Raw genomic sequence first — 27,274 nt, 5'->3', positions numbered from 1 at the left:
ATATTTGTACTTTATCGTGTTCTTTATATTCTACATCTGACATCCAACTCACGGCGGGATTTGCTTCATTAGGCCAAATTTTACAGCAAAATGTTCAACATTATTCCCAAAACATTCATCTGATTATAATGGAAACCCTTTCCTGTTAAATCTACACATTACCATGGAAATAGCAATATATATATTTACTTTATATACATATATAAATATTATTAAGCTTATTAAGCTTAAAAATCATAGTTAAGAATATAATGAAGGTTTCTTGTCATGACATGAAAATGTAATGATATGAGTTTATGATAATAGCTTTTCCACATCATAACATGCACATTATTCATTTTAATTTCTGGTTACGCAAGAATATACTGCCAAACAGGGCTTACATTTATTACAGTGCTTTCTGAGAATGCTCTGATTTTACAGGAAGAATTAAATTTGTCTCTGAGCACAGTGTTAGCTTTTAGATAATCTATTTATACCTACAGGCCAGAGTGACCTTACCACACAATGCAATAGGCTACTGACTGTTCATTACAGTCATTCTTTCTCAACTTCTCTTTATGGATCATTGTTCTCAGAGGACACACATTCCATTAGTAAAGCAAAGCTGTCTCTAGTCTACAAAATAAGGTGAGTAATGCTGAGAGTGGGTGGCCATGGCCTACACACCTGGACCGTCCATCAGATGTAGACAAGCTGCAGGATTGAATGTGCTCAGGTTAAATCACAGCCACAAGATGTGCTGCATGAATTATATCCACACTGCAGCAGAAAAATACAAGCACAGTATAGGAATGTGTTCTTGCTTTGCAAAAAATTGAAAACTTCCAGGACACCAAGACAATATCGTCCTCTTTCACACTAAAATGATCGAATGATAACCACCAATAGATCCATGTTATTCTTTCACACACACACACACACACACTAGATATGCCTCTGCAACCATTTACATCTACACTCATTTACTAGTATTTCTTGCCTGCTCACTTGAGCACATTTTCAATTCCGTGCAATTAAGCCGCAAATGAGATGCATTTGAGAATTTCTTTGAATCTGAAAATAATTTCTCATGCAAATGCATAATGGTACAATGAACCGCTATAGTGTATATTCAAAGAATATACCTGATATACAGTGAATGCCAACTCTGTTATCTGGTGCAGGGAATGGCGCTCCTCTCAATGGTTGACTTGAACTGGCTGACACACCCTGGGGTAGATCATTATCAAGAAATTCCTGACCTTGGGACTCAATTCCTGAATTCTTCACAGCCTTTGCAGCTATGAATATTGACTTCTATGTACACTGTTTACACACAGAATCTACCCACGTGCAAGCTAACCAAACAGGCACCTTCAACACTTGCACCTCTTAAACTCACACTTCCGTCAGATGGCAAAACTCAAGAACGAGTAAAGTGGCCAGAGACAGAGAAAGGGATAAACATGCACACTTTTCACTCTTACACTGGAACAATGCATGTCCGTGGTAACCCTTGGTCTGCAGGGAACCGTGTGCAGCGCGGTGACCTCTCTGGGTGGTTGTCAGTTCCAGTCAGCGTTTCCCAGCTCAGCACGCTGGGAAGGCTCGACTCTCTGTAAGTCACAGGAGGGGCCCCTTTAGAGCAAGGACCATTTACTCCTCCAGTCATTAAGGGCCACATGTACCCTGACTTGTCCCAGATACATTTAATTAGGAACAAATGTCTTTCTGCAATACATTCACAGTGAGTGAATGCTTTCTGTCAACCTGAGACTCTATACATCTCGTGCTTGCCAGGGTTTGGGACGGGGAGAAGAAGAGATGGGAGGACAACAGCAGTGATTTATATCTTTGATATTTTTCCTGTTAGACAGTTCTGCACCGCCAGCACTACGAAACACAAGGAGAAAATGAAAAAGAGAGAGCACTGCATATCTGGCATGAAACAATGACGGAGCCTGAGCATCTATGGAAACCATTAGCTTTTATTGTTATAGAGATTTTTTATTTTTTTTACAAAATGTGCTATTCCCACACATACTTCAGATTTCTTTTTCACATAACAGACTTGTGCGAAATAAAGTTTCAACATTTTCAGACAAACATAATAACTACAGATACAAAAAAAATAAAAAAATCAAGTAAGTCACCTTGGCATGAGGAACAACCGTTAAGTTGGATCAAACAAACTTTGTGTTACCATGCATTCCCAAAAAGAAAATATATTTGATTAACTGGAAGAAATGCTTCATGTTTTGAGAACTGTGCAGCCAATGCATGAATATGTACGGGACATCAATTCGGAGGTGTAAAGAAGCCCAGCAGAGTTCAGCACGGAGCCGGCGTTTGGTGCAGTGACTGCCAAGACAACGAGACAGATTAATCCTAAGAGAATACTCGGAAAGACACAGAAGGTCCCAACAGTGATTCGTACCATCTTTTTCCAGACTCCTCAAATTTCAAACAAAATACAATAATATATTCCAGCAGTCAGTTACACAGTGGTCCCCCTCAATTAATAAAACACGATGAAGAAAAAACAAAAAAACCTTCGCACATTTTACACTATGGGTCCAATTTGGTCAGTAAACTCGCCCTCAAAGCCACAACACGTCCCATTTCAGTGACTGCCTCGACATTAAAGTGTTTAACGACCAGCTCAGATGTCAAAGGTCCGACTGGAGGTCAAATGAATAAGTCACAAAGTCATGAAATGCTGAGGCAGGAGGTCCGTCTGTAATCTCACCTAACAACACTATGTCATCAGAGAGTTTCATTCACGGATCCAACGAACACGTTATGAATAAAGAAATGACATGTTGACGTATTTGATCAGATGGACTGATTCACAAACTGCTTATTCTTTCTGGTCAAGCACTAAGTATGATCATATCCCCACCAATCACCAATCAGTCTCACAATAGTTGAAGTCAATACAACACTTTACATTCAAATCATTGTAGAGACATAATGTACAACCCCCGCCCCCCCCCCCCGATAAAAACGTCATCTCTTTAGAGTTTCCAGACAGACAATGATCCGTTACTTCAGGCCAACATTGTTGCTCTAGCTAGACGAGTTTTTAATGCCACAAGTTGTGCTGGGAGTGAGATATAATGCACAGAGCCTGGGTGAAGGGCGACTGCGGTCGTGTGTGCCTTGCTGCGTCCAGGTTAATTATATGACGGTCTGACAGCAGCAGGTGCCAGCCTCTGTGGAATTTATAACCAACATAAATATACACCAAGAAGAATGTCTTGTGCACCGGTACCGGTGCAGAGCGACGTCTGGGTGTGGGGAGAAGCCACTCTGGTCAGCGCGTACGAAGAAGCTTCATAGTAAGCGATATTTGACTGCTAAGTCCGTCTTGGTTTGTCGTCTCCCACAAAACAGTACCGTCTACATGCAAACAGTCCATCGGTGCAGGTGAAGGACTTCAGCTCTGCAGTCTCGCCCACACCTGGAGCAAAAGGTGGAGGTCTGTGAAGAGCTACGAGATATTTCAGGATGTGCAATGTTCACATGGTTGTGAAATGTAGCTCGAGTGCTTGAATGTGCAATATGACAGATCTGTCCGGTGATCCTCCCTCAGGTTGACGGCTCGGCTCGTTTGTTCAGCCACATCTAACATACGTCCTCCTGCAAGTTGATGGTCTGAACGGGCATTAAGACCTTTACCGGCTGTCAGAGGCAGGAAAGCACAGCTAAATGTGGTAATATAGAGAATAAGCCATGTTCCAGCTTAACCCGACTGTGCTGCACTACAACATGGCCAGTTCATGAAATAAGTTAAAATGTGTAATATATCTATATCATCAGCTCATATCTGTTGTTTAAGGACGAATCATCTTCGTGTCCTTATGTACAATAAAGTGAGGAACAGTACAAGGCACACATTTAACAGCTGAATTGTTACACAGATATAAATAACCATGAATAAGAAATGTTCTAGGCTAGTGTGCTCTCCTCTAACTTTGTCCGCTGTGCTTTCCTCGTCAGCATGCTTCTTCCTCATGAGCCGCTTCTTCTCAGTGAAGACTGAGCAACAACCATCTTAAGTGAGGTCCAGTCCCAGTCGCCTCTGAGCGCCGGCCCGTTTCATTTGCACGGCGACGTGCGGGGAGGGAGGCTGGCGGCCCCCCGGCTGGTGCTGATCCCGTGTGTTAGATGCTGTCGACAAAGCTGCCCGGGAACAGGCCGGTCCTGCCGTTCCTCTGCAGCGTGCCTTTGAACCAGCCGTCCTCCCTCTTCCGGTGAACAAACACAATGTCGCCCTCCTTAAGTTCCAGTTCGGCCTCGCTCTGGGGAGGATATGACACCACCACCCTGTACCTGGGGACGTGGGGCAGAGACAATCAGTGACTGGGTTCGCATTGCAACAGTGACAAGCGGTAAATCACGACGGCTGTAATATTGTGTTACACTTTGTATGAACAGGGCAGAGCACAAGACAATATACCTCTCACATATGATAGGGCGTGCGTCATGCTGTTGGGATATTAGAGAGGAGCATGGCTGACGGGGAGGCGGAGCGATGGGCGCGCATCCATCAAGGGGGCTGCTCTTTCGATAGGAGGGCTCGGTGGCTGAGGAAGATGACGACGAAGAGGCAAAAGCAACATGAACAGTGGGCTCAGGATCTACGGAATTGACGGAGCTCGAGGGAGTGGAGGTTTCGGGGCCCATTGCACCATGTAGCGCCTCCCCAGCAGGAGCCTGCTCTGCCTCAAGGGTGGGGGAGGAGGGCGGCGAAGGGCGAGACTTCTTCTTATTGGACGACAGCAGCTTCAGGAGACTTTTCTTTTCTCGCTGTGGCAACAACAAAAAAAACAGATTTTTTTTTTGTCAGAAATGTCTCCTGTGACAGCGAGGTGTAGCATTTACTCATGCCTGATTGTTAATTGCTGATGGTGCTAGGAGGCTCCTATTAGCACAGACGGGTTCCGAACTGCATGTTTGAAGTGAGAAACATCATGGCCACAGATCGTTTGTGAAAGATATAAAGACGGGAACAAATTGTGCAGGGTAAGACTTCCTCCTTGTTGAAGCTGTCAAATCTCAGCCACTCCCAACCATCCAAGAAACATTCAAGAACAAAAGACAAATCCTCTGCCGTGATCAAACGTCAGCTGAAAATAGCTGATGGATAAACTCGTGGAAATGTGTAGACGTATCCAACCTTGACATCCTTATCCAGTCTGTTAGAGCCGTTCACAGGGCTGACAGTCAGGATGGGTACGGGTCTCAGAGCATCACCCTCCAAGCATGCGGCGCTAACATTGGGCGGGGTGAGAGAAGCAGCGGCACATCCCATTGCCACTCCCGCCCGGGTACAACCCTGGGCTGGACCGGAGGAGGGCTGGGGGCACACGGCGAGGTGTGGGAGAAAGGTCACGGCTGCTGCAGACTGAAGGGGCGTCACTGCTGCTGTGGGCCGGTCCTGACTGTGACACGCAGCTGCCAATGATACGCAGAATAACGCAGCATATTTAAAATCCATTTCACACCACCAAGTCGTATCTCCCTTACCCCTCACAGTCAGTGTACCTGTTCTGACTGCATTGCGGGCCTGATTCACGGTCATCTGAGAGCTGATATGCAAAGGGACTTTTGGCTGTTGACCTGTGGCTGTCTGAGCTGCTGCTGCCGCAGCTGCAGGCTGGGAGCTGGCAGGTACAGAGCTGGAGCACAAGGTGGGGGGCTTGTTAAAATCAGGGACCGGAACAATGGCCCCAAGGGGGGCAGATGAGGGGCTGACGATGGTGATGCTGCGGCCAGCCTGAGTGCACAGACTCATGGGTACTTTTGGCTGGGTGCTTCCTGGCACAGTCCTGAGAGGAGAGAGGATTAGGAGAAGTAAGGACCTGTCTCAGGTAATGTATTAGTGAAAGTATTAGGTTTCACTGCAGGGAACCGTTTCATAACCAATGCCATTTTAGTATTAATATATGTCCCCCCCCAAAAAAAATAGAATAGAATTTTCATTGCCAAAACTGTCATGCAATACAAAATTAATAATTTATCTTCAAATCAAAAACAGCTGCATTACAGACAAATGAATGTGAGAGCAGGCGCATGAGTGCGTACGAAAGGAAAGAACGTCCATGGATTCATGACTAACCTGCTGACCGGGCTCATGTAGTTCCCCGGGAAGACTCCGATCTTGCCCGTGTGCATGGAGGTGCCCTTGAACCAGCCGTCCTGACAGCGTTCCAGCACCAGAAACATCTCGCCCTTCCTCAGCTCTAATTCGTCCTCCTTGCGAGGCGTGTAGGGAAACATAGCCACATATCTGGATGGAAAATAAGAGCAAAATGACAGGAATCTTACAAAGAATTATACAACAAAGGACCCACACTAACACGGCGCCACCGTGGAAGATTTTCTGTCTTGTGGAAATCAGGGTCTCGCTGTACATCCGTCAGAGTCCTCTGAGACCCTCCCCACTAGAGGCTCTGTCCTCTGACCCAAAGAAAGTCAACACCCGAGGACAAAACAATTTGTGGGTCATCTCTCCACAGCACTGAAAGAGCAGCCAAGAAGACATGGGTCCCAGATGGGATGTTTTCAGTCGATTTCGATGTTGTCAAGGGGCGAGGAAATGTCTCCGAACCAGATGTGCATGCATAGGCAGATGGGCGACAGCAGGAAAAATAGGCACGAGTGGATCTAACTCTTATCAGGTGTGTGTGGTGTGTGTGGTATCTTAAAGGAGTAATGGGGGCAGAGGATTGGGAGGGTCAGAAGTCAGGGGTGACAGATACGATCTCCAACGAGGCCCAGGAGATCCTCATGCTCAGGTTTTTGACCCTTCACCTGTGCACATGGTCACCGTTTGCAACCGAACACTGACAGCTGTGGGAGTCGCAGGCGGGAGAAGACCTCCCCCTCTTTGAACTGAGCATTTGCATGCGAGCCCCGGGGCATCGCTGCACAAACCGATCCTGACATTTCACTGCACATTTAAGAAGACAGCATATTTTTCTGCGGGACTGTTTTTATAACTCACACTGTGGGTCTTTGTCTGCCACTTTGGTCGCTTATACTGGGGGAGGGTCTCTGCCCAGCAGCCAATGAATACGCTGCTGCGTCGACGGAGGATTGTGGGGGAGGAGGCGGGGGTGGTGGGAGCGCATCCTGTGATAAAGCAATAGAAAATATGTTAGCAGTTATTACAGTCTCACAACAATTCATCTTTCAGCCCCTCTGAATGTGAAGCCCCAAAAACAAAAACAAGTAGCATGAGCCATAACAAACACCAGCACTTCTTGCACAAGTGGAGAAACCAGTTTGTTTCTGAGAATCAGAGAGAGAAAAGGATCATCTGTCTTCTGGGATATTCCCTTCGGTCTGCAGACGCTAAGGGAGTGTCTGGTTTGGCAGACACTTTAGTCTTGTCCCCAATTTCCCCTCACATCTGAGAAATTCCTATTCTACTTATTTGTTTGTTGCTAGGAGACCTTGCAGCTATAATTCATTGCACTATTTAATTGGGAACATATGGGATGAAGAAAACATGCCTGCGAACACACTTCAGAGTGACTACGAAAAGCAGCACGCGTTGATTCATCGCCACTTGTCCCTTGTTGTGTGTTTGCAGTGCAGTAAGCCCTCGACTCGGGGCTAATGATCTCAGCGTGCTCCGAGATGAACCCTCCAGTCTTTTGTGTGTTACTGGATTACGGGATCCAAATTAAATCCCCGGTAAACAACGCATTAAATTACACATGGGAGCTGGCACATTATTTTTAAAGCTGTGAAAAACTAAAAGACAACACGTTTAAGTGATGGCGGGGACAAATCCTACGACGAGGAGCGGTCCTCCCAAACGCTGCCGGCGCTGAGCAGCGGAGTGATCGCTTCCATGACCAACGGTGGAGCGGCGTGGCAGGCCTGCGTGCGTTTGTGAGTGCAGCGATGTGCGTTTCGGTTCGCTGCCGACGCTTGAGCTGAGATAATTAGGTTGCCTGTGGGCTCGAGAAATCATCTGCACAGAAACATCATGTCGTGTTCCCTAGTGAAACAGAGAGCTCAACCTTTTGTGTCCACATTCCTGCTCATTCACAAACTCCACATGCCAGAGCATACACAGAGACAGACAGGAAGCAGGCCTGCTGTTCTGTGTCGGCTGAAGGGATTTCTTGACATTTTTTAGATGTAATGATTCCCCCCCCCCCCCCCCCCAGCAGAGGCGAATTAATTTCTGCTGAAAATACTTCTCCGTCTCACCGCCTTTATCAAGTTTATTGGCAAATTGGGAAGCAATAAAGCTGCTGCATCTTATGTGGGAGAGAATCCTAATGAACAGTGTTACACATCTGCACAATGTGAAGTAAAGATGTTACGCAGCAGATGGGAAGCGTCATGAAACAAGCTTCCTCGTCTAAACAAACTCATGTTCTCAGAGCAAAGCAGAAGTTTGGCAAGCGCATAACTTAAATATTAGCATGTCATTTTATTTTGTGTACCTTTAAATCATTTTATGATTATAGTTCCATGTAGCGTGAATGTCTAACAGAATGCACAGAACAATTTGTGCAATTAGCCTGTAAAAACATCAGGGTTATTCTCTTTGATCGTCATAACATGACACATTCAATTCGTTCAGCATTTCAGCATTTAGCAACCGACGATAAAGCCAATAATCCAATACTGTTTAACTGCTTTGTCAGCAGTTTGTGCGGCTTGGGCCTCGTGTTTTGGGAGATTTATCAGGCCGGCAGCAGTTTCCACCTACCACAGGAATAGATGTGTAGCTCACTTCTGAGGGAAATGTGAAGACTGTTGCTGTAGTAACAGGGCTACTAGGGGGTGGGGTCACAATCAGTCCGGTTGTGCAAATGTGTACCTGTTAACAAAAAAGAAATGCGGGCCATCAAACATATCATAATGAATCCACTCCTTCATGAAGAACATGGCGTGTTAAAAATATTCTCCCTCTCTCCTGCCAGTCTGTAAACAATTCTCACACAACAGCAACAGACCCTGTTAGCAAATCAGGTGCTTGGAAAATTAAAGTAAAGTAAAGAACAGGTAGGAGAAATGTCTTCTACAGGTGTTCAATTTTCATATTTAGATTAAAGGTGTTTTTATTTCCAAAACAGAGACACCCCCCCAGGTGACAAGGCTGGGTGTTTGCGGTAGAAGATGAGTAAGAAGATAATAAGACAGGCTATGTATGCCATGCCTGGGGCCTCTTTTAAGCTGTTATTGAACACAGTAATCTTTAAAATCTTAAAAACAAATGTACCTTAAGCCGTGTGATCGTTGGGGATGATTAGATTTCAGGCTCATACATAAATTAACTTCAAGACTATCCAAACATTGTGGGAAGCGTTTGATGATACATAAATTGCATTTACATAAAAAGTGTGAGTTTGAAAAACAACAACTGCATAGACACATCTGGAGATGAAAGATTGATGAGCTTCATTTGGAGGTTTGGAACATAGCACTTAAGAGAGTCTTTGCCTTCAGACAAAACAGGAAGCGTGCTCCAAAGAAAAATGACTAACAAAAAGGCAGAAAATAATAGGGGGAAAAAAAGTTCCCATATGCTCAAAGTGGGATAAAAATTGCAGATTGCAACGTATAAAACACAAAATATGTACGTAATTTAAATAAAGTTGTGCTTTAAATTGTGTTGCCATGTAGTCCATTATTAAAGACATGCATAAAGTCAACAGTATCCCCTGGCAAGGCTGCATTTAACTTAAGAAAGACGTAAAGAGGTTATTTACACACCCGAGTTAAAGTCTGATGTTCCAAAAATCTAAATGAACTCTCCAATACATGAAAGACATTCAATTTCACAAAAAACAAATGGCCAGCAATTGAGTTCTACCTGGAAACCCTCATCTTACCTGAATAGCAAAATGAATCATTTCATGATTTGTTGATGTGCATACAAAGGTTTGGGAAGAAAGAAAATTAAGCTTTTTCCATCGTGCTCCCAAAATGTGCCGAGCAATGTAATATATTCCCCCCCCCCCCCCCCCCCCAGCTTCGATTGTGGTGGGGAATAATAAAAATAACATTATCCCTCACATTATTAAGCTTATTCTCAAACTATCCAATTACAGGATCACTGAGAGATGTCGAAGGATTTACTGATTAATTGCGGTAAATAGGGACGCACATCAACACCGGCACGTCATCAGCACGGTCCCAGCGACACCCTTACAGTGTTTCAAATATCCTGATTATTTTTAGAAAGGCAGTGTCTGCATGTTCCAGTGGAGCCATCAGGGTGAGAATATGTGATAAGAGAGTGAGAGCATACATGATAGCATCTTAACTGCACCACAGGACAGAGCGTAAATCCTGAAATGCTAACAAAATGCCTTTAAGTTGTACCACAAAAAGTGTGTATTAGGGTACTGTGTACACAACTTTTACTTTATCCAGGATTATATTCTTGTAAAAGTCAACAGGCTGCAGACCGGTTACCGTGTTACATAAAAACAAAACAGAATATGTACCGTCAGATGAAGCGCTGATTAAACGGTACAAACAATATAGAATACTTTATTAAACAACGTTGCAGTATATCCCACCAGAACGCATTTTACAGGCCTTTTCTGTTGTTCATTAACAAACAGAAGTGACTAGTGAACATTTACGTTATACACAGCCTAAATCATATCTTACATTCCTCATCCTGAAACACTATATACTGTATTTGATGAATATGACTCATTCTGTTTGTAGTATAATTAGAAGTTTCATCCTTTAGTCCCATTCGTGGAGAGCTTCAGAAGCAACGCAGCGGGAAACTTGTCTTGTAAATGTGCACGTCTGTTGTTCTGACTAGCACTAAGTCAAAGCCAATCTCCAGTGGGCAGCAACCATAAAGCAGCTGTGAGTTCCTGTCATGTTGAGATTGGTGTGGAAACCTTGAGGGCTGAGCTGGAGTCGTTTTTTGCGGCCGAGTGGAGTCACGCATCCACGATTTTCAAAAGCTTGGATGGAGCAATGGGCTTTTTGGTATGATGGGGAAGTCAGCCTAATTGCTAACAGGAGGAGAGTGGAGACTTTGAAAGACAACAAACATCTCGTGAATACAAAAAAGAGATGAAGCTGGATTTTATAGGTTCAATAATTCTCTCCGGTGTTTCACAGTTTTGGAAATAAATATTGCTGAACAGGTCATTAATAAATCAGCTGGTTGAGAGGCATCACAGCTGGTAGAAGCATAATGATCAATACGCAACCCAAAAGAGCTACAACAATAATGCTGCTTGCTTTGCACATTTCCAAAGTTCATGTTTATATACTACTGTACACTGGAAAAAAGATAAAAAGTCTCATACAACGCTAAAGGCAGCTCATTTATCACGCTGCAGTCCCAATTGACACGGAGTAAAGCACCAGGGAAGGAAGCTGCATGTCAGCACCCACTCCCCTTCTCCCTCTCCCTCTTACCTGTGAAGGTGCACTGCAGGAAAGCCCCCCACTGATCTCTCCGATTCGGGCAGCCGCTGTGGGGTTGCTGGAGCTGATGAGGACTGGACCGCTGATCTCCATGGAGTGGCGCTGGGGGGGAGGAGCTAGCATGGGTTTGTGGGACATGGTCAGAGAGGTAAAAGAATGGCGCTTCTTGCTGTTCTTCTTCTCCCCTGGCCGTTGAATACCATTGCTCTGGGGCCCCGAGGAGGCCCCCTCACCCGAGTCTCCATTGGCGTCCAATGGCTTGTCCAATTCTATAAGCTGACGAGCCGCTGAGTTAAACTAGGAGAGAGGAGGAGAGGAGGGGGGGGCAATGAGGAGAGTCGTAAGGTGGAAGTAACGGACAGAGGGTAGAGAGGGGTGGAGTATTAAAATGATCATGAAAACTGTCACTCTTCATAATAAAGTTGATTGGCATGGAAGCCCCCCCCCCCCATCTTTTTCTAGTCAGCAGACAGCTTTTACACTGAACATTCTAGCCTGCTAAGTGTTCTGAGAACAAATGCTCTGTGACCCTTCATCACACCTGCAAGGTAAAAATCAAAGGAGCACTAAAAGGGTTCCAGCTAATCACAGGGTGCGCTCACTTGCTGTCACATGTTGCCCTGAGCAGCCCCCTCTACTTAAAGACATGAAAGCAAAGCATTTCAGTCCAAACCAGGAGACACCAGGAGCCCACCAAGTCACACGGGCAGGAAGAAGAACGAAACACCAGGTGAGTTTACCTCATTCGGTTTAATCACGATTACAAAAAACATTACAAAGTCCTGAGTTACTCTGCAAAATACTCACCATAAACAAATACGAATGGCTTAAAAGAATGACAAGCAAAATATGTACTCTTCTTTAGACTGACATCAGCACACTGCAATATTGTTCTGCAGGCTCACAATATTCACAATAGGATGCACTCCATGGTTGACGGGTTTAAAATGAAAAGTGGATTCTTCTTTAAATGACAGAGATTAGCTTCATTCTGTCCGGATTATGCCGTAAGCCTTTAAGAGAGACCTGCGGAGCTCAGACAGCCCGTCACTGCCTAAATCTTCAAAGACATGTTTAGTGATTCTTAGGAACATATGGAGGAGACATATTGTACACATTGAGCAGGATGCACAATTCAAGAACATTAAACTCAAGAGGATTGGCACATTGCCGGTCTTCTTGAGGCTCCTTCTCTAAACATTGGTTACAGTTTGACAATAAAAAAAAAAAGCTTCTTGGTCTTACCTCAACATATGAGATGGGGAAAATTCCAATTTTATCTCCCAGCATTCCTTCTGCCCAATTTTCATCCACTCTTCTGATTACAGTTAGGATATCATCCTGAAATTCAAGGCAGAAAGGGCTCTCCGTGAAGAACATCCTAATTAAGGTCATCCTTGAGGAACAAACACCGAAGCCAGATAATGAGGTGCGAACAGTCAGAGGCACAGCACCATGCGGGGAAAACTACTTTGTAAGCTTGTTTCTATTTTTTGCTTACGAGGCACATAAACAACTGATGACAGAATACAAAAACATCAAAGCGTTACACAAACAGCTGTGCAGACATTCAACCATTCAATTACTGCCGTTATGTCGTGCCTCGCTTTGTACGGCCTCCACTGCTTCCAGCTTAATTACAGTTGTTTATCAAGAAGTCTGGCTCAAAATGCAAACCCTTTCTCTGGCCGTTTCGGCTACCGGCTTGTTTGCACAGCTTATTCCGGAACATGCCCAACGAGAGAAAACTCAAGCTTTAGAGCACAGAGTGTGACTGTAATGAGAGCTATTTACGTTTTACTACAGGGGCCATGTGGATGAACTGTGGCTCACCTTGGAGAAGGGCAGACAGTCCTTGTCTGCCTCCTTATCTTTGAGCTCAAAGTCATACAGAGCTTTACACTGAGGTGGAGGTTGTGGCAGCGGCTTAATGACCTGGACAAAGTTGGTGGGGAAGAAGCCATGGACTCCTCCCATCTCGCCATGGTACCAATTCTCATCCACTTGCCGGCGCAGAATGATAATCTCCCCCTTGCTGAACTTGAGGTCTCCTGGTTCCTTGCCGTCATAGTTATAGAGGGCCTTGGCACAAGGGAGCTGGGGTACACCCTAACAATAGAGTCGGACAGTTAGTAGAGTACTTATTCTACCCAGTCATCATATACTCTGATAAGTGGACAATGCGAGAACAATTAATTTACTTGGAGCGGTAACAAAATAGAGCTGTTCATAGTTTCTTAAATTTAGGACAGTTTCAGTGGGGGCAGGTCAGATTTGGGGAAACTCACAGTACAAAAATAACAATCAATAATGTACCACAATTTCAGAAAAAGATTCTTATTTGTCTTTGTAAAGATCAGACTTAGCTGTAGGATTCTTATAAAATCTAAAGTCACATAGAAGTGTAGCAAACAATGAAAAGGAAAATGTACAAGCTGAGCCCCACAGACTGTAATCAGTCTGACAACAGTCATATAAAGACCATCAGATTTAAAACTAATATTTACAGTAATTTATGCAGTTCCTTAATTAATGTGAAACCCGGCCCTATGAGGATTTATTATTATGTTTTAGAATCCTGAATCCAAAATGCTGCGAAGGATCTCTGAGTTCTCTCTTCCTGTTTGTTCACTGATGGTGACAACTTTATGATGTGTGCTCACAGTCCAAGTGTTATGAACGTGGTTGGGTGTGATAAGCTGACGAACACGCTCAGAGGGCCCAGGGCGCTCTCACTTTATCTTTCAGAGGAAGGTTTTGTATCTCAGCCTGCAAGCCTTGAGCCCTGAAAGGCCCATTCAGGGAATGACAATCCGGGGAAAGGGGGCAAGCAAGAAGAGGGGGAGTAGCAGGCTAGAGAGGCATCAATGTACTCCATTCAGGGTGGGTGTCCATGAGGAAGGCTTCAGTCCAAACCAACCCCCCCCATCATTTATCTCACTGCTGTTAGCCATTTTGCACAGTGATCAGAATCACAAACACTCCCACCTGACAGGATTTAAACTTCAGAACAGAAATTGCAGAGTCAACAATAAATACAGAATTTAAATGAAATGGCCAGAACTCAGACACAGATAGAGGTAGAAGGAAAAATGAGCAAGAGATGGTAAAAGCAGAGTTTGGAAGAAGCGCTGCAGTCTTGTTCCGGGTTAATGAACCGTTTAAAAGCTCAGAGGAGAATTAAATTACAGAATGAGCCATGACAGTGAGCCAGGGTGACATTACCCTGCTGCAGCCCGCTGAAACACAGCGTTGGAAATGGGCCTCCCTTCAGTGGAGAACGGGCTTTTTGAGCCCAATCAGACCTGGCAGGGAGTTTAGTGGTGAAAATGCTAATGAAGGTACAAGCGCTGCCATTTTTGTTGCAAAAGACAGATGGGGTTTCGGACTCCACAAAGCCAGTGGGATCTAATTACATGGCAAATATGAAATGCTTGTCCCCTTGACACTGACGTTTGTAAGCACTTGTTCGTCTCTTCTATTGACTGATGCCAATACTAAAATCTTAAGCGGCAGAACAGAGTCCAAAGTCAGCATTGTCACATAATCGTTGCATGAAGGGAAAGTGCTTGTGCAAACAAAAGGTGTCAGGAAATAAAGTTTGGCTGGAATAAAACACATTACAACAATATATCTTTTTAGCTGGGTGGCTAGGTAAAAGTGAGGGAACTGAACCTTTCCTGACCGACTTCCACTGCGAGAGTTTAAGGAAACCAATCTCACTCCTGATAGGATAAAAGGTTTTGTTGCTCACACTGGCTGCAGCTGAGCTGGGTAAAAATAAAATACAATAATAATAAAATACAATATCCAGATATTCACAATACGGGTATGATGATGGGTCACTAATATAAATACAACAGATATATATAAATAGAAAGGCTACGCTGTCTGCAGCACCATCAGAACGGACCATCCATCAGAGACGACTTCTCAGGCCTAACGAGGGCCGCGCATGCTTTTATCGTCGCGCCACCTTCAACTGTTATTAACATAAAGGATTCAAAAATACACAGTCGGAGTATCAGCCGGTGTGTGGAATTACTCCTGCACCTCGGATCATGCAATTAAACCTGTGGGCAAAAAGGGCTTTGGCTGTTATAGTGTTCTCCACCGCCCTGGATTATAAATGCATTAGCCAAGTGTTGTGTTCTACAACACAGCCAAATGTCAACAACCAGCGAGCACACACAAAGCGCTTGACTAGGTCAAATAGGGATCATTGCAACAACAGCTTTTCTGTCTTCTGCCTGGAAGAGATAGAGCTTAACATATCGTAAAGCCACCGTAAACTGCAATCAGAAAATAAAAATACTCCCAAAGAGCAATAAATCTTGACACTGAAGACGTCGAGGTTACAGGTTTACGGTTCTGTTACACACAACAGCAGACAGAAAACCTCACCCCCGTGTGTGCGTGCCAGACATGACGCCACTCCCATATGGACACGTCCAGGAGCACAGCAGGGGGTGGAGAGCAAGGAGGGGATACGACTGTCAAAACAGTGTGCGTGTGTGTGTGTGTGTGTGCGTGTGCGTGTGTGTGTAAGGGTGGGGGTAGGTCTGTCTGATCTACCCTACAGCATGCATTTCCAGGGCAGACGTTCAGACATTCTGCTGGTGTAAAGACTGGCAGGATCTGGCACCAGACATCAGACATTTGTTGTTAACGCCTACGTCACCGTTCAGTGAAGATCTGAACATTGTGCCACGGGTACCGATGCATGAGTGGAAAGAGGAAGATGTGGGCCATTGTGATTCCATTAGAGTTGCATTGGTTTGAATTCATCCCTAGTGGCCTTTTTAAATGGCCGCTGTAGCGCAGGCTTCCTTCACTGTCTCCACAACACTGCTTCAAAGCCTGATGATGTCTTTGTGTTAGAGAGATGATAAAAGAGGAGATGAAGACAGTATATTAGAGAAAGACTATTTCAATATATAGGGTGGAACATTTTGACAGACTTTGAAACAATGAGTCTTTATTCCTGCTGTATATTTTGATTGCATTTCTTCATTTGGGCTAAAGAACAATGGTGGTGAAAGACAGCTGCACAATTGTTTTGCTTGTCTGATTTAAATGGCGTGTCCAATCCAGTCCATAATCATGGACAACACCAGGAATGATTGAGGTTCAGATAAATACAATTTTCACTTACTTATAATTAGAATAATTATGCTGTCAAACAGATGTCGTCAGATGAGCTGCTCTAGTCACAACAGAACCTGGATACTGCTTACCGGTACTTTTTGGAGCTGCTGTATACCTCTTAGTCTGAGACAAAAGAAAAATGCATTCTCTGGTTTCTATGGACAGTCCACATAGGAGCAGTTTTATTTTTTTTTTGCCTATTTATCTGCAGGTCACGGGAGATGCTGGAGCCTATGCCAGCTCGCTATGGGCAAAGGCAACGTCAACGCACCGCGTCCGCATTGAAAATGCTTTGTGAATGAGGTTTAAAACTATGAGGGATGCTAAGTGCCACTTACAAAACACACCTCAGTGAAACGATCGATCTACTGTTTTAAAGTCATCTTGTAGGCGAAGCCTGAAGACTCCTGGCTTTGATAAAAACAGATGCCACAAAGCAGAACCGCGCTGAGAGGTCTGTCTTACAGCGGTGGTGGTTTCTGTAAAAACAATCAACACATGGACGTATTGTCAAAACATTTCTGAGAGGAGTGCACTGAGTAAACTACAGATTAGGCATGAGAAAAAAACTATTTTAGCAGCAAGGGAGCGTGGATTCATGTGAGAGAATATGCACATATTGTAGAGCTGTCACACACGTGCTTTTCATGAAGCTCTTGCCGAGTGTGTTCTACTGTGAAAATGCACGAAACCACTTTCACATGAACTGGTACACCTCTTTGTGTAGTCTACTGCACATGAACCGGCTTCCTTACCTGGCTGGCTGAGAGGTAAAGGCTGGTTCTGGGTGGCCAAGGGATCACCCATTCTGCTTCTCTGACAGAAAGTTGAAAGAATGCAACTTTTTTAACTCTCTGCCAATTCATACATCGGGCTTAACAAGAAATCTCACAGGAACGCTCTCATATTTCAGGGCAGACGCAGAGAAAAAGGAAGCCAGAGAACGAGAAAGGGATGAAGACAGAAGCAGTATGAGATCAAAAGCCTGAATAGAAAACGAGCTGCAGAAGGCAAAGCTTTTGGTCTTGAACCTATCAATGGTTTTGTGACAAAGATATAGAGTTTGTAGGCTTACCCAGAGGCATGTAGCAGGTATCTCAAAAAACAAAGATATTTTTCTATTCATCCACACAAAACTGCAGATTTCTGTCTGAAAACTCCGGCCAGTGAAGATTTCGGGAAATCCGTTTATGCGTTTCTGTGTGGACGTCAGAAACGGGGGTTTTCGGTTTCGAAACATCACTGCCTGCGACTTACAACTGCTCTGACGTCACATGTGCGACCTGCGTTTACATTCAGAAACAGCATGGATGCCTCCAACACTGTTGGTGTTAACAATTGTCCAGGCGCTTTTTGCTTATTTGTTGACTTTGTATTCCAAAACAACATTTAGGAGCAATTCTGCCTCCTTGTTGTCCACACGAACGAGCCTGGCGCCATGTTTCATGTTTTGTGGAAGTGACAACGATTACAATCACAATGTCATCACTGCTGTCGGTTGACCGTCATACAATATCCTGAACGACTCTGACATATGTTGCACGTTATGTTCAGCAAATGGTTCGAGACATACATCATACACGAAAAAGATGCCATTACCATAAATGAGAAAAGCTGCTTGGCATGTGATGATTAAACAGAACAGTACACATTTATTCTCCCTGCAACATGCTGTATGAGGCCAGTGTGCTTAATTTGCATAGTCAATAGTGGAAGTAATAAACATCAGCATGAAGACTTGACAGACACTATACGCAGGACTTTAAGGTAAGGAGGACGACAGTGTTCAATATGAGTGATCCACACTGGTCCTCTATCAGTCCCTCACAGGACAACAATGACCATATTAGTGTTTTCTGAGTGTACTGTGGATTTTAGGAAAAGATAAAAAGCCTTTTACAGATGAAGAAATATTCAATAATAGATAGTAGTAAATAGTATTTCAGCCAGGACATCCGTGGTCTCATTTCACTTACAGCACATACTAGAGTGCAAAATCAGAGAGGAATCATGTCTGTGAAAACTCGACAGTCATCAGGCTAACTCTGTGTTCATTAAAGTCAACTGGAGTTGTAAAATAAGATTGAAGACATTTCACCTCTCGTACAAGAGGCTTCTTCAGTTCCGAACGGTGGATGGGGAGTTTCAGATATTTAACCTTGTGGGAGTTTGACATCAATATCTATGTCAAACTGGAGGAGGAGGCCTCCACTGCAGGAAGCTAAAAAACTATTTGCATGACTGTGGGGAGAAAGTGACCCAACCATCATCCGGACGACTGCGACTCCAACCTCCCCTGGGGTGGGGGACTCCGGCTTTCAGTGACTCTCAGTATGAGTTAATGACCTCAACGACTCCCACTAACTTAAGTATCTGGAACGCGTTGAGAGCTGAAGAAGCCTCCTGGATGAGAGGGGAAACGTCTTCAAGCTCCATTTAAAAAAGGCTACTTGTTCTTCATATAAAAGTATCACTTTTTTTACTCCAGAATTCAGACAATACAAAGTAAGAGATTAAGTATTTTTTATAAATTATATCTGTGCAATAACTGTATTTCTGACTTTTTTTTTTTTCCATTTAAAAAAACTAAAACCATTTTTCACACTGAAATTTGGAAGGAGGCACAAATAATTGTGAGTTGTGGTATGGTCGTTCTTTGTTAAGACAAGAAGTGTGCAATCATTAAACTCAGTTCGGCCTAAAATACTCTTTAGCTCTCCTCAGAGGGTGTCGTCGTTGTTTTTTTACTTAAACGTATTAATGTACAACGCAAATTTAAAGATAAAAGGTTTCCTTTGTGTTTCTGTGTAATAGCTGTGTAATACTCAATACAATACTTGAGCAAAAGGTATTATGTTAATTGATAATTGTGATTAAAAGGTATCTCATAAGCTGTTTACATACGCACAGAAGTGTTGTACAAAGCCGGCTAGCTTGTATCCAAGCTACGGAGGGATTACTACACAAATGTCACAGTATCAGAGTATTGAATACCAGTCAATATGAGCTGCATACTAAGTATTTCCTCACATTACTCTCTATTGTGCTGATGAAAGCATGCAGTGTCTGTGGTCTTTTCCTCATTCAGGATAAGCCACCTGCTCTGCTCTGATTTATGCAGTTGCAACTCAAGGGGAAATGTGACAAGGGAATGGACCATTTGCTACTCTGCATTCGCTGAATCCCAAATAAACCTGCTAGAGTCACTGTGTTTACTCCATTTATCAATATCTTTTAATTGCTCAGTATTGCTTGTCAGACTTGTGGGTAAACTGAAGAATATTTGCTTGCATTTCCTGGTATTTGTGCGCCTCTACAGAGGACAAACAAACCCAGGATATTGACACAGGGCTGGCGAAGAGCCACGGCCCAAACACTATATCTGTTCTCTGGCTGAAGCAGCAGCACAGCACTGACCATTTTTCACTTTCTTGACAAAGTGGGGGGGGGGGGGGGTGGTGTTTGTCCATTCCATCCTTGGCTCCGATCCGATGTAGCGTGGAGCTGCTAGCTGTCCTTTATGCCCACTATGCCCAGGATGCATCACATAATGGAGGAAGAAGCTCAGCATATGGAGCAATCACTAGTTTGCAGTTCTTTTGCAGAGTTTTGATGAGCGGTTAGTCTTGGCTCATCTCTAACCTCTTCACAGTTTGATGCGTTTGGTGAGACAACGCTCACTGGGAAGAGAGCGCTGTAGAGAAAGAGCTCTCCCACTAGATCCAACTCACAAACGCTTGTATCCCAGGGAGGTGGACATAAACCAGTGTAGAACTCCAATCTGTAATATTAACAATACCCTAATTAAAGTCCAGTTCTACTAGTTATAAAGTACTCAGTCATAAAAGTCATTTAAAGACTATTACGGCTAGCACAGTTCAGATTTTACTTTGCGAAATGTATTTTTCAAAACCTGTTGAATGTCACATTTTTAGCACCATGATAATACAAAAATAACACTTGCATCATAGAATCAGTGCGTTCCAAGGTTGGTGTTGCGTTGACCACATTCGCCATTAGAGGAAAACGCACGAGGGCTCACATGAGACGTTTGACAAGCGGGCAATTCTGCTGGCACACACTCACATTACATAAATCCAAGTTGCTGTGGTTACTCAGCCCACATTAAGCAACGGTAGGGATGGAGACACAGCTGCTGGTTTCTCTAAAACTACCGGTAATTAGGATGCCCATATATACGGTAATTGTGCTAACGGGCCTCTCATCGACACGATCAGCGCGAAGATCACACCTTTCCACCGAGGGTAGCTGGCTAAAACCCACACTGACATTTCTAATGTCATCAGAAGCCTGTTTGTGTATTGACGACACACCTGTTTTTTTGTGGGAGTGCTCTGTATAAGGAGGCTGCTTGCGGATAGGAAATCAGTCTGTGACTCATTAAAACAAACAGACCAAACTCACACAGGTTTGTGTTTGTGTAAAACGTTGCTCAAGGTGCATCTGCCTATAATCAGAGCAGGTATGAGGAGAGTGTGTATGGCACTCTCAAGAGTGTTGGTGGTGGGATGTGTGCGCACACAGATTATTATGGATGAAAGAAACACAGAGTCTTTGTCAGCACTCTCCTATTCAAGTCGACTTCAGTAATTAATCACACACTGTCAGCAGGAGAGACCCCACACATGTAGTAAAACCGACAAAACGGGTTTTCAATAGATGTGTTTGCAAGATTTGTGCCATTCTCTTGTCACAAAAAGCGGTGTTTTGTTAGTTTATCCATCTGTATTAGAGCTTAGTAATATAACTTGAAATGATTATCCAATAATTAATCTCTGATATTGGAAAATGATCACAAAATGCCACAGAGATAATACTATCAAGCACAAGTTTGTTGACAAGAAGAAGAAAAAAAAAATAGCTCAAATGTCTTTAGCACTGCAAAATATGGGCAGATACACAGAAAACGTGCAGAATTATTTTGATTGGATGTATGCAACTCTGAATCATCTGGATTCGGTGCTGGACACTCCAAAGCTTCTCACAGTTGAGACAAAGATGTCACTCAGGGGACAAATGCAGATTAACTGCAGCTCTGGGCCTCGAAGCAAAAACAAGAAAGTTCTCAGCGCGCACTAGAACAGAAAACACATGGTTGAAAGAAGAAAAGCCAGAGATCTGAGGAAATATTTTAAAACATTTCCCCAAAACTCAGAAGGAAGTGTGGGCCCACACATCCCTCATTCAACAACAAGGTGAGCCAATGACAGCCGCTGCTGCTGGGAGACACGCAACAAACCAGTCATGGCTCTTAAATCAGAGGTCAAAGAAATGAAAACGAAACTCCCAGCAAATCAAGATCCTGCCTTAGGGATGAGAACTGAACAGTTAACGTGCCATGACTCAAACGGCCCATGGATAACCACTCCTGGGCCACCAATCACAACAAAGGTTCAGAGGTCAAACTGCTCGACTGAGGGCAGGTATTAGGGGCAGTTAGGAATATAGTGCGACACATGTTGTCTAACAGCTGACAAAACAGCCCAAGTAATAAATTGCGCTGAAAACATCTGTGAAACAATTTGCTGTCTAACCTTACAGCACAGCAATCATACTCAAAGTGCTGAACAACACACACTACCAGACAGGTTTCCCAAGGTGCACCAACCAGTGACCAACACATTACAAGAATGTTAAAAGGCTCTCAGTGGCCCCCACAAGAAGGTGACAAAGGAAGTCATGGACGCTTCCTTTACTATTGTCATGCTGACAGACTTGGAAGGAGATGAGATACGGGCGGAAGCAGCAGGGGGTGTGGGGTCCACTGGCAAATGTGACATATTTTTGGTTGTGGACCACCCAGAATTTACAGGATAGCACCACAAACATTAACCCATTTTTGGCAAGAAAACATATGTGATGAGGTTAATTTTAATCATCTGTTCACATAAAGAGCAAGGAGAAAAAGATGGACACACGGCTAGACCTTAAAAGAATCTGAAAATATGTTTTTAAAACAAGATAGAACTCCTGTGGCTGAGACTGCCCCCAGGGCTTTCATTTGCAGGGGCAAATCCCCACAAGCATGAGTATCAGCAGAGCTACAGACACGCATACGACAGACACAAGCCTCTACTTTCCTTTCAAATCACTACATTCAACCAAGTCAAAAAAACAACACTTCACATCTAAAAGCAAAAACCACATATGCATAAATACGTGTTGTAACTTAGAGAGGGCTTAGTGAAGAAGCTGAACGTGAGCTGGCAAGTGGGACGAGAGTAGACAAGCCCAATGTTTAGAGGTGAAACGGTGACCTGCAACCACTCACAGCATTCCTCAGCAGCACACTGACACAAAACATCCTCCTCTGTCTGGGGAGAACACGTCTAACCTTCCCTCCATGCATCTTGCAAATCTTGTAAGACCCCAAAAAAGACAGACAGGCACTCATGCTTCATGAGGGAACTGTTTGTCTCTACGATGAAGTGGGGGATGCACCTTAATCATGTGATGGAGTGTCTTTTGAAACTCTCCTTGTATATTATGTAAACTCATACATGGGGGGTCTGTAATTTCCCACAGCATAACCAGCTTATTGCTAATTGATTGTTTCCAAAACACATACTGTCTGTCTAGCTGTCCCTCTGCTTGCCCAATGTACAATGAGCTAGCCTGCAGGATGGGTCGGATGAAAAACGGTAGATGGTTGAATTTCCAACATTCTGTGTCACACATTTTGTTCCGTTTGTGAGTCGGTGGTGCGAAAGTCTCCAATTTCACACCTATTTTCTGGATACTCGCGACAACATCGTCAGAAACCATTCATTTCAAAGAATAAAAATAAGTGTGTATACACATATAATGGCAACCAGAGACGCAAATGGATTCACCAAATGAGTGGCGTTTTGTTTCCTCAGAATGCGAGTCAGCAGTCAGAAGAAAACAGGGCGCAGTGCCGGCTCGCTGTCTAATCAACGCTAATCTCATTAGGCTTTTAACAGGGTCCCGTCTGTATTTAGACAGCAAGGAGGGAGGAAGCAGACAGCCGAGATCCAGGGAAAAGACATCCTATGTAAGAAAGAAGAAAGTACAGGTAAAGGCCAGAATTCCCGACGCACACGGTCCAGAAGGTCATAACCCCATGTACCGGGAGATGTCCGTGGGAAACACAGAGGAGGAAGGGGGAAAGTGTGAGTGTGTTGAGAGAACAGGAATGAAAAACCAAGGCCTTCTTGAAAAATTCCCAGTGGAAAGCAGCAAGTGTGTGTTTGCCAGTATGTGGGCAGCGTGAGGGTGTAATGATGGGGTTGTGTCGCGCAGGCAGAGGTCAACCAGCCGGCCAAAAGCTAAAGCTTCAACAACAATATGATGTCATCAAAGGGGGCCAGCATGACTCATAGACCTCAGATGAGGGAGGTGCACAAGAATTTTAATGAGATAATTCTACACAAGGAACCCATAAGCAGCATTCCTTTTCTCCCAAGAAAAAAACAAACTACAAAGAACCGGGACAAAGCGCAGCAAAAATTTATTACGTTGATAACATGAACGGAAAACAAAAAAATGTCATGTCTTGGGGGCAAGATATGAGCCATCGTCCTTCAATCAGCAGCAAATGCAAAATTAAATGTTGTGTTTTCTTCCTGTTTCGATGGATTTGAGGATGATGAGAAATAATGGCATGCAAGGGGATTATAAAAAGGGGGGAAAAAGGTTCCTTGTATGAAACTCTCATTACCATAGAAAAAACAAAGACCTAATTACATCCCAAGGAGCTTAGGAAAGAATAGTATCTCATTTCCCATCAACTAAATACTGAAAATCAACACACATATCCAGCAGGTAGTGAAGCGGATAGTTAATTAAAGGCTTATTTCATATCCATTATCCTACAAAACAGAATTTCAAGTGCAACCTGGTCTGCAGCTAATGGACAATACCATTAAAAATTAAACACTAAAGTGAGACAGGAGTGATTACAAGAGAAGCTACTCGAGCATGTGGGAGTGATGTCGAAGCTCCCAAGGGGACCTTAATAATAACTGAAGACATCCTCAGAAATCCTTCCCTAATTCTCTCTCAACTTGGTCGGCTCCGACCCCTGACTCCCGTGACTCCTGAACCCTGACCTTTGACTTGCAGACAGCTCCAAAGGATTTTCTTGCTCTCAAGCAAAAAAAAACCACCGAAGCTATCTGTTCTCAATCTTTGTGAACAAAACACTGTGTTATGAGTCAACAAGACCAAGAGGAAGACAAAACATCCATGTAACCGCGCACCGTATTGTTGTCTCGTCACCCAGACTGTGAAGGGACAGAAAGCCACAGCGCTCCGCCAGCCAAGACGAGCGTGTTTACTCACTTCATCAAACAACTGCTGCAGTTACACACGATACGTTTGTCCCTTTGGTCATTCGCCTTCGCTTAGCGCTCATCTGTTTCTGCTACTGGTAGCTCACATCCTCACACACATCCCTTTTGGCCTGCTCCACGTGTCGGTCAGTAAGTAAGATCAGAGGGGAGGTGAAACAAAAGCCTGTTGTGCATCTGTCACAAGCACCCTCCCGTCCCAGCCATTCTCTAGAAATAAGGATCGGGAGGTGGAGCTCGCCCTGGACTGGGGGTAACGCACCAGACGAGCTGCTTCAAGCCTTGAGATGAGCACATACATTTAGGGACAGATGACGAACAATAAAGAAGAAGCTAAGGGTGTCAGCCAGGGGCAGTCAAGCGCTCAGTCCGCATGGAGCACTGGTCAGCGCTCTGATCACCGCTTGGTATATTCTATAACATTGCACCTGCAAAGTCATGCCTTTTCCTCTTCTTCATCAGCAGAATCCCACCGAATGGCACAACAGACCTGAGATACTTTTAATCAAAAAATATGACATTTTGCAAAATAGTTGGAAATTCAAGAAAAATAAGAAATGGCATTTGATTTTTTTTTTTGCTTTAGAATAAATAACCTCCATATCTACGCCGAGCCATAATCAGTTTTAAAAAGATGAAATGACATGGTAGTTTCAAATGCCCCCCCCCCCCCCCCCCTCTTTATGTGCAACAAACAGGTTTTTCAGAATAGAGGGGAATTCCACAATGCACCAAACGCTTTGAAATGAGCACGCATCCTCTGAAGCGATACTACTGTATGGCAAATGAGGCGGGACCCCAGTAGCAATTTGCAACGAGTCTTTGATCTTCATACCTGCATGGCTAGGCAGATACATTATCGACGCTTTGAAATCTCAATGATTCTACACGGGACCTTGACATCTTTTCATCTCAACTAACCTCGCTTCATGGAGACGAGAAGCGTTCAAAGGGGACCAAGCCCTTTTCTACATTTTGATGTTGTATCACATTTTTTGCAAGCAGATTTTCAATATGCAAAAATGTCAAAGAAATTACATTAAAAATAAATAAATACTTCATACATTGTAATTTGATTACAGTTGCAAATTGTTTATGTATATTCAAAATAAAAGCTACAGCAGAAATCTCAAGTGTCAGAAAGACTTTGGCTAAAAGGCATTGCCAGCCACCAAGAAGGGACTTTAAACAGAAAGCCCAGCTGCAGCCGGCACAGAGCAGAATCAAATGTTGGTGCGACCGCTAACCGGTCTCAACCACGGCGATTAGTAAAGTCGGGCTTCTAGTCAACTGGCTGGCTTTCAGCTCTCCGTGATGACAGATAATCTGCAGAAAAGATTACAGAACCAGCAACGCCACATGCTGCTCTTAATCCACGCAGATTTTCTTCGTTTTGTTTCAGTTTGACCCCAACGATGGGAAACACAGATTCCTGCTTAGTGATCCCCGAACGGTCGCAGTGAGTATACTAACCCGGACAAGGGTGCTCTTAGCCTGAACTCGCTGGGGCTGTGCTCCCGGGGGTCCTTGCTCCCTGGTTCCACCGCTGTGCGCTCGGGCCGCGGCTCCAGACGTACCGTTCGTGCACACTCCTGCCCCAGCGCCAGCCCTTCGAGGCCTCTGCTTGATGCCATCCAAAAGGCGCACAAGAAGGATGTTGCTGGGGAGTTCATCCACGGCACACTCCACCAACGTGCGGCATTCTGGACACCGCAGTTCTCCACGCGAGCCCAAGATTCCTTGCAGGCATCGACGGCAGAAGGTGTGCTGACATGGGAGAACCTTCGCTGAGGCATCTAGTCGCTCCAGACAAACGGGGCACTCGAGCAAATCCAACAAAACTGACTCATCCATTCTCTGTGGGGGTTTTTTTTTTTTGGTCAGTACTTCAGCTGAAAATCATGATGCTGCCGAAGGGTTTGTTTAGAAGCAGGACCAGGACCGTCACGTCACTCCCATACCTCGGCTGTGGCCATGGCAACTGCATCGGCTATAAAACAGGTGAAAATTAATCACCCGTCTGTGTGGAAAAAGATCTGTCATAACATGCATACAGGAAACGTCACATAGTATAACCGTGTAGTACTTTCCACGTTTACTACTGTAGATCTGTGATTAGAACACAAAGTCTGCCTTTTATTAAACAATGTGGGAACAAACACATTAATTTAATTCACTTAATAGTGGCTAATCACACCTTCTTAAACCCCCCCCCCCCCCCCCCCCCCCGGACCCTGCAGCAGTTTGGTCCCACAATAGAAAGACTTACTGATGGCGTGACAATGATCCTGAATCCGGAATGATCAGGTCATTTTGATTATTAATCGTTGCCAGAGGTTGCAGTAATTAGCGTCACACTACAGAAAATAACAATA

At 44.1% G+C, this 27,274-nt stretch overlaps 1 protein-coding gene across 1 annotated transcript; it reads right to left on the bottom strand.

Annotated features, from left to right (window-relative positions):
- Positions 1–4,148: 4,148 nt before the first annotated feature.
- On the bottom strand, positions 4,149–26,753 carry sh3rf1 (SH3 domain containing ring finger 1). The gene is made up of 11 exons (XM_068743718.1): positions 26,373–26,753; positions 13,252–13,527; positions 12,664–12,759; positions 11,410–11,715; positions 8,723–8,833; positions 6,995–7,122; positions 6,107–6,277; positions 5,533–5,816; positions 5,165–5,442; positions 4,445–4,794; positions 4,149–4,317 (listed from the first exon to the last, which is right to left on the bottom strand). The coding sequence occupies exons 1-11, from the start codon at positions 26,751–26,753 to the stop codon at positions 4,149–4,151; spliced, it is 2,550 nt and encodes an 849-aa protein (XP_068599819.1).
- Between the last annotated feature and the right edge of the window lie 521 nt (positions 26,754–27,274).

This window comes from Brachionichthys hirsutus, chromosome 9 (assembly GCF_040956055.1).
Source record: "Brachionichthys hirsutus isolate HB-005 chromosome 9, CSIRO-AGI_Bhir_v1, whole genome shotgun sequence".
Lineage (NCBI taxonomy): Eukaryota > Metazoa > Chordata > Actinopteri > Lophiiformes > Brachionichthyidae > Brachionichthys > Brachionichthys hirsutus.
The sequence above is the reverse complement of the archived record's forward strand: the minus strand, read 5'-3'. Positions and strand labels throughout refer to the sequence as shown.

Coding starts and splice junctions, on each gene's coding strand:
- sh3rf1 (XM_068743718.1), bottom strand. CDS start 26,753: ATGGATGAGTCAGTTTTGTTGGATTTGCTCGAGTGCCCCGTTTGTCTG. Junction 12,760..13,251: donor ACTGTCTGCCCTTCTCCAAG/GTGAGCCACAGT, acceptor CTTGAATTTCAG/GATGATATCCTAACTGTAAT. Junction 11,716..12,663: donor TCCCCATCTCATATGTTGAG/GTAAGACCAAGA, acceptor CCTCTCTCCTAG/TTTAACTCAGCGGCTCGTCA.